General features: G+C 36.7%; 1 protein-coding gene across 11 annotated transcripts in view; it reads right to left on the bottom strand.

Moving 5' to 3' along the window:
• Positions 1 to 12,901, bottom strand: part of ABI3BP (ABI family member 3 binding protein) — a 138,455-nt gene that overhangs the window by 65,382 nt on the left and 60,172 nt on the right. For 2 of the 11 annotated variants that reach the window (XM_050332357.1, XM_050332361.1), the window contains exons 13-17: positions 11,835 to 11,900; positions 8,519 to 8,587; positions 7,873 to 7,932; positions 7,433 to 7,498; positions 5,719 to 5,793 (exon numbers count right to left, since the gene is read on the bottom strand). The exons of 2 other annotated variants lie outside the window; for them this stretch is intronic. In XM_050332357.1, the coding sequence (XP_050188314.1) occupies positions 5,719 to 5,793; positions 7,433 to 7,498; positions 7,873 to 7,932; positions 8,519 to 8,587; positions 11,835 to 11,900 (336 nt within the window). Of the gene's footprint in view, positions 1 to 3,128; positions 3,204 to 3,725; positions 3,792 to 5,718; positions 5,794 to 6,804; positions 6,862 to 7,432; positions 7,499 to 7,872; positions 7,933 to 8,518; positions 8,588 to 11,834; positions 11,901 to 12,901 lie in introns of all 11 variants that reach the window. 7 more of the 11 variants (XM_050332360.1, XM_050332363.1, XM_050332358.1 and 4 more) reach the window with 5 other exon arrangements.

Here is a 12,901-nt window from a genome sequence, read left to right as displayed (position 1 = left end):
CAACTTTTAAGCTGTTTTAAAACCAAAACTGAACAGGAACAGTCAATAGAAGATAAATTTACAAAGAGAACTTCCTACACCATTGTAACTGATCAGGAAGATGTCACCAATAACCACAGAAATTCACTTCTTGTAATAACAAAAAGATAACATTAAAAATGGTATAACTTCAAACAATACAGTAGCTATCTGTATCAGGATACTCTGCACATAGTGGAGAAGTTGAAGTTTGATTATGAGCCTCACAGTGTTTCACTGTAAAATTCTATTACATCAAGTAATACATAGTTGGTCAATGGCAATTATGGGTAATACTACGAATTAGTACTGCAAAAGTGAACTAAGAATTTGGAAAAAAGTCATAATCCAGCATTTTAAACATCATATATATTGCCTTAAATTAAAGTACCTGATGCAAAATTTTTATCTTGCAATTGTTCTTATCCCCAAGGTAAAGGAAAGCAAACCAACATTTCACCAGAAGCACACTGGGGACTCTTGATAATTCAAGAACACTCAGTTCGCAAGAAATGTCAGTACCAGACTGGGCTGATGGTATTTCCGTGACTCCAGATGCTTTAGACCTGAATTGTGAAACTATCTGTGTTTTATTAAGAGCTGAAGAGAAAATCTGGATTTAAAATGTTGAGGAATCTGACTGCTGCTGGGATAGCAAACACACAAGTTGTGGTGTTCAAGATGACGTAATTGCAAACACAAACAAAATACTGGATGCTTAAAAGTCCTTTCTGTATTATGTGAATAAAAAGAAAGATATGTGGCCCCATATGGTCACAAGAGGATTCAATAGCTGATGGTAGACAGAACTTCTAAGGATCTTCTCCTTTTACACTTTCTGGAGTATAAATTACACCAGCAGAAAAATGAAATTCTTACAAGCTGGTGCAAAAGATCAGTCCTTTTACACTATGTACCAAAAACGGTTTCTAGCTGCTGATCAAGAAGTGATTGATACAAAACTTCTTTAACTGGCTTGCCATTTAGAGTTAGAAGCAAATGTGTTCACAGCAGAAAAAAGGAAGCAAGTGGCAATGTGATGAAAACTAAAACAGCTCAATCAGACATGAAAATTACCCTTAAACAGGCAGACTCTGCAAGAGTGGTAACATTGTGGTTTTAAAAGGAAAAAGTAAGTCTAGATTGAAAGTATTGTTCATTACCTGAATAACCACATTGGATTTTTGGGCTGTGTGGCTCCATAGAGCACAATAAACATGAAGTCATTAATCAGTCCTCAAGAAACAAAGTTGAGTCCAAAATGTCTTGAAGAACTTTGGCAAGTAAACATTTACTAAAAACAACTAATTAGCAAGTGACCAACTAAGCAATAGGTTTTTAAAAGAAAACATGAGGATAAGTAGGAGACTACTCCAGGGAATATAACATGTAAGCAAGTATTTCACTGCAGTAATCTCATAGTGTGGCTGGACTTCACTTTTTTAAATTGAAAGAACCTTCTATTCATCCTCTTCTCTTTCCCTTCCTCCCCTCCCCAACACAAACATGCAAAACTAAAGACCAGAATTCCTTACGTTATTCAAAGGAAGTGTTTAAGTACAAACAGCTGTACATGCTAGTGTTCCCCATCTCAAGGCTAGAATATGTTAATTAAGCATTATTTTCATATTTAGTCACATTTTTAACTGTTCTTCAAATCTGGGACTTAAACATGGAAATGTTTATGTTGAATTCCAGACTAGATTAGGCGTGATTTTTTCCCTTCTCTGAAACACTGTAATTGTTGAGAAATTGATCCCCCTAGTTTGAATAGAGTGCAGTATAACTTTCTTTATAGACAAAGGAAAGAGAATAAAGAATTGATCTTGAATTTGCTATTATATCAATATATGGAAAACCATTACTGAAACTTGCTGTTAAGGCACTTGATTATAAGTTATTGCTCAGTATGGAAGACACATTAATGATAAATACTGATTAATATTCCTGAAGAATAAATGTATAAAACCTAACACATCTCAATTTCTTGTTTTTAAGAATGTTTATTAACCTGAAATTACAGGCAGCTGGACAGCTACTAAAAATTTGCTGTCAAATACCCATTTAGTCCACTTTTTGCTGCAAGGGAGTTTTGGCAACAACTTGAAATAGGCTTTGGATGAAATTGTCATTATTGAAAGGAAATGAAATATTTCTTCTTGCAGGGACAGTAAACCAAACAGAACTTTGAGCATTGATAAAACTGCATTTGTTCAGTGTCATTTTGTAAGGCATCGGTAAGTTAGCTTATTTTATGAATCGAGGCAGTAGAAGAACCCTAAAGAACAAATGTTGGGAAGGAAGAAAAGGAAAACTATATACTTCGGATTATTATATATTTCTAGGTGTAAGTAATTTAAATGTCAGTAAAAAACCATCATCTAACAGTTTAATTTTACTGCAGTCTGGTACAACAGGTGTTTGAAAGCATCACATCTACCACAGAAGCATCATGTCAAGATTAATTTGTTGCAAATATTTTCTTTAATTACAGTGTTGTGCCATTTATTTCAAAAGCTGTATTTAAGCAATGTAGCAACACATCTCATTAGCATGCTTTTGTTTTTGTTAGTCTTGGGCCTACGCTGTCTCCCAGTACCTGCAGCAAAATGTCCAACTTAAATAACAGCTTTAAATATATTCAAGTGAAGTATTTAAGGGTCTATTCTCCACTATTTTGAACCCTATCTGTTCATTGCTATTGATTTTATTTCTATGGGACTTACTCAACACTTGCAACCACTAAAATCATTTCATTAGGAGGTTTAGACAATATTTTCATTAGCTTTCACTCTTACCCATCTATGGTATTGCAACTTAAAAAGCAAACACTACTGTATGTAATAAGACATGCCTATTACTTCAAGCACAGCAATACAGGTTTGTAAATATATCAGGAATGCAGACCAAAATTAGAGGAGAGTATTTACTGTTTTAAAGCATCACACAAAGTTTCCTAAATTTCCTAAGTCTGGTATTTGAGAGAACAAATTAATTATATTTGTTCTGAAGATATTTTCAATCACGCTTGACTGAATTACCAATATACCAAATGTTTGAAGAAATCTCTGTGGGAAGTTCTATTTAAAATCACATTTTTCAAGTATTACCAGGTACAGCCGATGGCATTTCTGGAATGCCTGATGTTTCAGATGTTGAAGAAATGTGCTGATTTTCATCCAAAGCTGAAAGAAAATCTGGAGTTAAAATGAGAACTGACTTCAGAGCTGCAGTATTTGGACAGTAGCTGGTGAGCAGTTCAAGATGACACTGATGTGAGATCAAGCAATTTGGAAGCAGCTGCAAAGATCAGCTGTGAAATGAGGTGTTACGTTAACACTGAAGCTGGTGTGAAATGAAGTAGGGCTAATTCCAAGTAGCTCATGCTAGGTATTCTTCTCACTGGCCTTTGTTTTAAAGTACCTATTCTTTGAAAGAAAATTGCAGCTACCAGAAGAAAATTAAAGGCAACATAAGCTATCAGAGGTTTTTTTGTAGACTGTTATTCAATTGGTGTGGTAAATTATTTTTCACCTTTGATTAAGCAGAAATGGCCGGGTTGAGCAGGGGTGGGAGTGGGGGTGGAGGGAAAGCCTAGCATCAAATAGTCTTCAAAGCAACATGTCTGAATGAATCTTAGCATTGTCCACAGCCAATGGAAGTGATGGCAAGGGCTAAAAAAGCTAATGGAATGATATGCTGTTTACCAATCATGCTTCCTCTGGTTTCCGTGGAGGGATGAGAAGTGAATTTCAGGCTTGGTCCCTGGGTAGCTAAGGTCAAATATGAAAACAATCTTGAAACAATAAGTGAAATCAGTCTTTAGATAAGGTGATTTTTGGCCCTTAGTATGTCTGATAGATCTAAATTTATTTTAGATTTCTTGAATACACACTTCTAATTGATATTTGTGGTAGCCTACGCCATTCTTTGTCTTATGGTTTGTTTTGGTTTTTTTTTTGATACATAACATCTAATTCTGACACATTTACTACAAGACCAGCTCTCTGCTTCTGATTTTAAAATTCTATCCAATAGCAACAGCTGACAGCAAGCCCCTTCTCCTTTACACTTTAGTTTGGGTGTTTCAGATAAGTCTTCTAAAGAAAGAGCTGCAAAAGCCCAATGTTATTTTGATACAGCATGCAGACCATTTTCACACAGGTGGTAACAAAACTCTTTCCTGAACACGGTCTACGAATTCGTATTTTGCCCAGAGATCACATTTTCCCTCCAACTGCCACAAAGATACTACTACAGAAACAGCATTATTGAAACAGATCATCCTTTGGCAGAAAATGGCTTAAAAATTATCTTTATGTTTTTGTGACTACATTTTAATGAAAAAACACACACAAAAAATCAGATTCTATTAGATCCCTAAGACCACCTTTTCCAATACAAACAGATACTATGCAGCCAGCACTAAAGAAACAAGCTCTATCTCTATAGTGTTATATGAAAAACTGAAGAGTGGGTGTTCTTGATGCTAAAAACACTCATGGGTGATTGAAGTTGAAGGTCAAGTAATAAGAAATCTAAGTAGCCCAATTCTTTACATCAAGAGAGAAATTCTGTAGTAGTTTGGCAAGAATAATACCACAGAGAACAGTAAAGTCATGCCTGACTAACTGCTAAAACTTTTCTATCTAATGAAGATAGTTTGGTTTGACTGAAATGACCTTGGATAAATGGAGTTCTCAACTTCAAAAGGAAACAAAAATATGGCATTCATGCAGAGGCAGGATAACTGTCAGCACCACCCATGGAGTATTAGCACAGCTGCATCGTGTTTGTGTTCACTGTGAATTCTGCAATAGATAAAAGCTAAGGTTTGCTACGTTCATCTGTAAAGAGAAACTAAAAGAACATGGACCAAATCTTAACTAATAAGACTAGAGAAAACATGAATAGTGTATGTGTATTGTAATAAACTGATCTCCAGATGACAAAATATGTTCATGCTCGTTTACCCAATTTCACTTGGTTGGTCCCTGGAAAGAGAATGATGTTTGATACACTGATATTATAAAATATCACTTGCTTAAATCATGCTAGCATGAGCAGAAACACAGATGAGAACCTCATAGCAACTGTCTACTATTTTTATTACTGTACTCTAAGAAAAATCTCATACCCTAATACAAATGTATATATTGTGCCTAAAACCCCATATTCTTCATAAATACATGGGCAGAAATGATAAATTATTAGCAGAAGTATCTGTAAAAATAACTTTTAACACCAAAATGCTGTACTGCAGCAGTCTTTTGAATATTAGAGACTACTTAAAAAAGTTATAATAGGAAACCAATGTTCAAACAACAAATCTCTTTAAAAAGTGCATACTAGCTAAAGAAAAACCATTCCCTCCTCAAAGGATAACTGTTATGCTGACAACCCAAAATTCATCAAAGCCTGACAGTTTCCTTTCAAGTGCTAAATTCTGCCCCACAGTCCCCATCACAACCCTTCAGTAACATGATACTGTCCTGAAATAGCCAGATGGAATCAGGATCACTTACTTGAGGCCAAAACTGCTGGACACTCACAGTTATTACAAATAACATGAAGCCTTAACGACCAAATGAAACACCACTGGAGGCAACATTAAAAATGGGACAAACAACAAACACCAGAATAGTAGCACTTGTACACCAAGAAAAATCAAGGATAGGAAATAAAATAAATGCAATTTACCAGTCTCTCGATCTGACATTTTTGCAGATGCAGAAGTTTGGGGAGTGGAAGTAACATGAAGAAAGTCATGGGAGGCTGGAAGAAAAATTGTGGCTATTATTTAAAAAATATATGAACCATCACACCATGGTATCACCTGCAACAGTGAACTTGATGGTTTAGAGTATGAATAATAAAATAAGGAACAGAAATAATAAATAAAGAACTGAAAAAACCATAAAAACGTATTCTGCAAAATGAGCAGAATTTTTAAAAGAAAGGTTAATATGCAAAGAAGTATAAAAACACATAAACATGATGCAAAAATTTCAATGGGATGACAAGTTAAATGGGAAAAAATTCCCATAAGGTTAGTAGGAATGCAAAAAAAAAAACCACAACCTGAAAAAGTGCAAAAAAATGGGCAAAGAGAAGAGGAAGCAAATTTATGAAATGAAGAAACAGAAAAAAATCCAATCAAAAAAATTAGCAAAAATAAAAGAACATAAAAAGTGACCAAGACATCACTAGGCATGGAAAGAGAAAGGAATATTCTCAGTCCAGCCAAATTTGTATGCTTTGTCAGAATTACAAGTATCTAATTTCTCCACTGTAAAAACAAGAAAGCTAAGAAAATTACTTTAAGTAAAGGAAGGTAATGAATGTAACTTCCCTGGAAAAGACCATGAAGTGCATGACATATCTCAGCTAAGCAAGACTGCTACAGACAAAAGTACCAAGGTACTTCATATTGTTCATTCCACTTTTAACTTGGACTCAGCTTCAGATTTTAGGTTTACCAGTCTGCTCATATAATGCTTTGTTACCTCATGGGGCACAAACTAATGCCAGGACACAGGACTCGTCTTGCACACATGCCAGTGTGAAGGAAACTGTCGCCAAAAGCATCTCCACCTATTGTTGCCAAGTGCTGTATCAAATGACTGAAGCAAATATGGTTTTTCATACATGTCCTTTACAACTCTACACTTCCACTTGACCCCAGTGTAGGCCCCAAGAGAAGTAAGTTTGACTAAAAGCACAGTAAGATCCCTTGGGACAATTCCCATCTTGTATCATTAGCAGACCTACAAGAAATATCATTACCATCAAAGGCTGCTGGTGTCTTGAACCTTGAAGAAACGTGCCATGATTCACCAAAAGCTGAAAAGAGGCACTGAGCATAAACCTCTAACATGACCTCAAAAGCAGCAGCAGAGCAGAGCATTCCCATGCCCAGGTGATGGCAGTGTAAAGCCACAGGTAGAAGACAACGAGCCACTTTGAAACTCAGTGATGAAGCAGCAAACAGCTGCACCCTTGGACCAGGACTCCCTGGAGGGTGGCTGAACTGTTGTGCTGTCCTCTTGTGCCAGCCCCAAGGGGATTTGTCTCTGAAAAACGCTGTCAGATTTGAACAGAGAAGGTAAGACCAGCTCCCAAAACACAAAGAAGCAGGGGGATGGAGCTGAAGGCAAGGTGCATTCACGTGGTCTCTCTGCAAGACGTCACATGCTTCCTGCAGAAAATACTTGTCAGCAATGGAAAAAGCGTGGGATCAAACAACAGAATTGCAGAACCAGTGTGGCGAGTGCTTCAGCAAGCCAAGCTGCACCAACAAGTCTTCTTGTTGTCCATGGAAGATGAGAAGGATGGCAGGTGGTGTGGGGTAAGAGGCGTGATGGGGAGCAAGGGAGATGGAAGACAATGAAAGAAGAGGGGGTTTGCTAGTTACCCATCACAGTTTGCTTGGTTGCCAGGGAGGAAGGAGTGGTGGACTTCAGCCTTGGTCTTCGAGTAGCTAAGATCAAACACAAAAACCACCTTCAGTCCTCGGACACGCTGCTGTTGCAGGGTCATATCAAGACAGAGCTACAGAAAAGGAGACATGGCCCTGCTTGGGCCAGGCTCCCATGTCACAGCATCACTCTCTGCAGCAGCACGATGCTGTCTTTCAGTTGGCACAGGTAGCCCAAGGTGTCAGAATAAACCTAGAAGTGGAACCCCAAAAAAGGCCGCAGAAAGCTCACAAATGGAACAATTTCTAATACGGAGCCATGAAGGACCAAGCACAGCATTGACCCCACTTCTCAGGACATCAGCACATCTGAACAGGCTCATCTCTGCAAAGAAAAGCATTGCCAAAGGGAAGGAAGGGAATAGCTGGCTATTTACCCATCCTGGTGGCTACTGGTGAAGCAGACGAGGTCGGTTCCAGGTCTGGTCTCTTGGGTGCTACGGTCAGACATGGAAATGATCTTGAGAGATCCACTCAGCCTTGCCACAGCAGTACAAGCAGCATCAGTTCACAGTCCCCAGATATCTGCATTTAGGGCCACACATGCTTTTTCCTGGCATTACCTTGTGACTTAGTGATTAAACATGGAGTCAACTGTCTTGTTGTGGTTGCAATATCACAAAATCCTTGAACCTCAGTAACTAAATGGCCCTCCACCAGCATAAAAATGCCTAAGTGCCTAATTTGCCAAACCACTCCTTACATTTCCTTGAAAGATGTAATTGCATGCATTTAATTGCTAATAGTAACTGCATCAGTAACATGGGAACTAAGAATCACATCTTTGTAGTTAGAATTCAAGATCTGATCTAACTTTTCCCAATAAGCAACAAAATCCTTCATTCCAATATTTTTTTTCAAATTTCTCGAACGTTGCAGCAGATACAACTGATTTCTCACTTCTGTTACACTTCCATACAGAACAAGACAGAATTTCTAAGACCTCCATTTGGCAAAGCAAATGTGTCTTTTGAGAGACTGCCTATATGTCAGGAGAACTACAATGAAGAGAGATGTCATTACCAGATGAGATTGGTGGCATTTCTGGTATGCCAAATGTTGTGAATCTTGAAGGAAGAGTCTTCCTTTCACCTAAATTTGAAAAGATAACCTTGTGTTAAAAGGCTTAAAATTGCCTCAGAGCTACTTGGACAGCACAGGACTCAGCAGACAAATGTTGCTTTGTTAAAATGGAAGCACAGAGAATATTGCGTGCAAATCAGCTCACATTACTCTGTCTCATGGACTGGTGGGCTGGTGTAGAAGTTGATGTGGAAACCAGGTCACCTAATTATTCATACTAATGAGAATTCTTATTACTGCTTAATAATCTTAGCACATTATGAATGGCAGGTAGTAAGAAAACACCTTTTAATCCAGAAAACAGTCAGTGGGCCCGCCAATATAAACCTGAACTGTACTGGTGTGCCAAGAACCAGTAGATTATTCAGCAGAGAATTTAGCAGACTATGGCTGCATTGGTTGAAGAAGACTTGGGCAACAAACTGCTTTCCTTCCCCCTTCACCTCTTTCTACTCCTTCCCCATTGCCCTCACCTCTTAACTTGTTCATGCTCAAGCAGTGCTTAAAAAACTTAGGCATCCTCACATACCAAAGACTACAGGAAAAACAACTATCTCCAAAGCTATAACTCAAAGTATAGCTCTGTTAGAAAATTCTGGCCTGAGTTGTCTCGACTTTCTTATTTTAAGACAATACATAGGAAAACTCACAGTAAAATGTTTATGGACATTGAAAAACTGACAGAAAGAAAGAGAGAGAAAGAGGGAAAGAGGAAAAGAAAGAAAGAGAGAAACAAAGAGAGAAAGAGAGAAAGAGAGAAAGAAAGAAAGAGAGAAAGAAAGAAAGAGAGAAAGAGAGAAAGAAAGAAAGAGAGAAAGAAAGAGAGAAAGAAAGAGAGAAAGAAAGAGGGAAACAGAGAAAGAGAGAAAGAGAGAAAGAAAGAAAGAGAGAAAGAAAGAAAGAAAGAAAGAAAGAAAGAAAGAAAGAAAGAAAGAAAGAAAGAAAGAAAGAAAGAGAAAGAAAGAGAGAAAGAAAGAAAGAAAGAGAGAAAGAAAGAGAGAAAGAAAGAAAGAAAGAAAGAAAGAAAGAAAGAAAGAAAGAAAGAAAGAAAGAAAGAAAGAAAGAAAGAAAGAAAGAAAGAAAGAAAAAGAAATCTTGTCCCTAAAAATTATCATATTTCATTTAACTTTAACAGTCTAAAGTCTTGCAAAATTTAAATCTTTTCTTAACACACCTATTTGATCAACACTGCATTATTCTTTAAGCTAGTTACAGTCTTTCTATAAACCTGTGTTTGTCTGGTCTCAGGAATGAGGATGCTGATACGGAATTTGAAAAAATAAAACATAGGGCGACACCCAAGGCAAGCAGTATGCAATAGCTGTCTGAAATCGTCAACATGGAAACAGTAATAAACTTTTCAGCACCAACCAATCAAATGGGTATGCTTCTGAAATAATATTAATATAATATACCAGTGCCTGGTATTTCTGAAGATGTAAAAGTTTGGGAAGTAGAAATAACATGAAGAAAGTCATGTGAACCTCGAAAATAAAAGCAAAAATCCTCCTGTATTGTTTTGAAGTGACAAGAAACATCCTGAAACAGGATGGTATTCTTTTATAAGTTGACAAAACCTCTGGGTAATATTTAAAGCATTATGTTCCACAGAAAGGTAGAGTCTGAAATGTACAATAACCAATTGTGACTTGAAAATTATTTCCAAGAATATGCATTATTGAACAGATACGTAACGCAATTAATGACCAAATTGTTCTCTGAATCACACAAAAAAGTTGAACTATAGAGTTAAAAAGGAGAAATACAAGACTACTCAAAATAGGAGAACAAATTATAAACAAAATGTAGCAAACTGGGACTGCATGAAATTTTTGTTTAGAGCTCCTAGGATCAGAAAAGAAGATATAGTGGTGCTGAAAGTTAAGAAGGAAAGAGGATGACAAAACAAGAACTGTACCAAATGAAACATGTAAACTGTCTTTTGTCAGACGTGTAACAGTGGAGAGTTGCAATCAGTTTGCCCCTCAGTAATGGATTTCCTTCAATGTTAATTTATTCAAAAAACATATGCATCAGGCATTACATTACTGGCATGCTAATGAAATGAAATCTTTCCAGCTAGCTCTCATCTTATTTTTGTCCTTCTTTTGGATAACTGTCAGTTGCCCCAAGTAAATAACATCTATAACCTAAGAAAAACAAATAATAGAAATTTTCTCAGTACCAAGACAGTGTCTGAATCTTCAATGATATGTTTTTATAGTGCTATTTTTGAAATCTGGGCTCTTAGAATTATGTCTGTGTTTACACAGAAAGGCTAAAAAAGAGCTACAGTTTCAAAATATGTTGGAACTTCTGCAGTTTCCATTCATCTCCTGCAACTCTGAATACTTCAACAAATCAGGATATTCCACTTATGAATCTCAGGTGCAGACATGCCTATTTAAACTTGGTATTTACTGTAAGTCCAATGTAATTTTGAAACTGAGAATTACATGCTGTTGCCAAATATGGAAAAACCTCTGAACTACTAGTTTAGTATTTCAAATAAAATTTCATTAAAGAATCTGCTATTTTGATGCAGTACTTTCATACCTACAGTTATTCTTCATTTATGTCAAACTGAACAAACTATTGAATGAGAGGCACTATGTCTCCTCTAAAAATTCCTAAGTGTCAGGAGGATTAACCTCATGAGAAACCATTACTGGATCTGGTTGATTGCACTTCTATGGTACCAGATGGTTTGGATGCTGAAGAAACAGGCTGTTTTTCCTCAAAAGCTGAAAAAAGAATCTGAGCTTAAAATGCTGAGACTTGATGGACTAGTTCTGAATAGCTTAGTGAAGGCTGTGCAATTCCAGATGATGCTAAAGCAAAGCTAAGCAAGGTGGCTGACGGCCTAAAACGAGACGTGAGACAACTGCCATGACAACAGGAGATGACTTCTGGCAATACAGTTTTCTGGCCATGAAATGCAAGTTCCACATGCCTGAGAGAACTCTTACCAGCAAGGAATTCTACCATATTAAATTTTCTTAGGTAAGAGCTGCAGCTCTACAGAAAGAAATAAGGTATTGACAAGATATGACAACACTTTCTTTAAGCAGTTTTGTAGCCAATAACAAATAAGTTTTTCAGCTGGTTACGCAGACACAGGAATAGTGAATAAGCAGCTCACTGTGAGTGTTGGTAGACAAGATTCTAAAGCAGATCTTAAGATTACCATTTGCAGATCTATGTGACACTAAGATAACGGGGGCAAAAAAAATCATAAAACTAATCTGCTCATTACCCATTTCCATCTCTCTGGCTTCTGCAGAAGGTGGAGTTATGGGTTTCAAGGCTGGACTCTGAGTAGCTAAGAGCAAACATGAAAAGAATTTTTATCATTCCAAGACAGACACTCCCCTTGCAGATGATACAAAATGTAATTTCACCCACTGTAACTAGCAAGGTTTTGTTTGGTTTGAAGGTCTCTTTATTCTATTTTTACCCCATTCATATTTTAGCATATATTATCTAATCAAGCTAAATCCCTATTACTTAAGTGGTTCTTATTCACAGCAAGGCAGCTACAACCCAAACACAATACCTTTAATATTCACAGCACTTGCAGGTCTGTACAAAGTGGTCACTATTACATTACGTACAACTTTTTTTAAAGGCCTTGTAATGAGAAAAGATAAGGAAAGAGTAGCACAATGAAGTTAGTGAAACAATTGTGAAACGTTAGTAAACAGCACCTTTTATCTGTTATTTGTAGTGAAGACTATTACAAAGAAGTTCTGTTTATTTAATTTTGAAGTATGGATAACCTGAAGTGTGCTTTAATCAAAATAGGGAATCAGAATGGAGTTGGGCATTCTTATCTAAAAGCCATTGTGAAGAGGTTTCCACCATGTGCAGGTTTTGCTCTACTGTCCTGCTTCTAAGAAACAGATCCTATTCAGTGTGTACTGGCCAGTAAGTATTACTCTTTCCAGTAAACTCATCTGCACCAGTCACTTATGCCCATTTAGGTTATAATGTATTTGAAAGAGAAAATTTCCAGCTTTATTTTTAAGTGGTTATCAAGTTGAGTTTTTTTGAAAAGAAGTCATACCTTAATTTAAAATTTAAACTTCTCTGAATTCTTGAGTTTGAAAAAACATTGAAATAAGTAGGTGTGTGGTCATTTCCAATGTAGGCCATAGGAATATATGCCAAGAAGTGAACAGAATTTTATTTAATATGTTGGATCTACTTTCCCATTTACATTAGCAATTGTAATTCCAGGTTACTATCCTGATATAGCTGGACTCAGCAGTTGGACCAGATGATCATTGTAGTTTTGCAACTGGAACCACTCTGTTCTACATT

Source organism: Myiozetetes cayanensis, unplaced genomic scaffold (assembly GCF_022539395.1).
Source record: "Myiozetetes cayanensis isolate MyiCay16 unplaced genomic scaffold, myiCay2020 scf5-8, whole genome shotgun sequence".
Lineage (NCBI taxonomy): Eukaryota > Metazoa > Chordata > Aves > Passeriformes > Tyrannidae > Myiozetetes > Myiozetetes cayanensis.
Note: the sequence above shows the minus strand (reverse complement) of the source record. Positions and strands in the feature narration are given on the sequence as shown.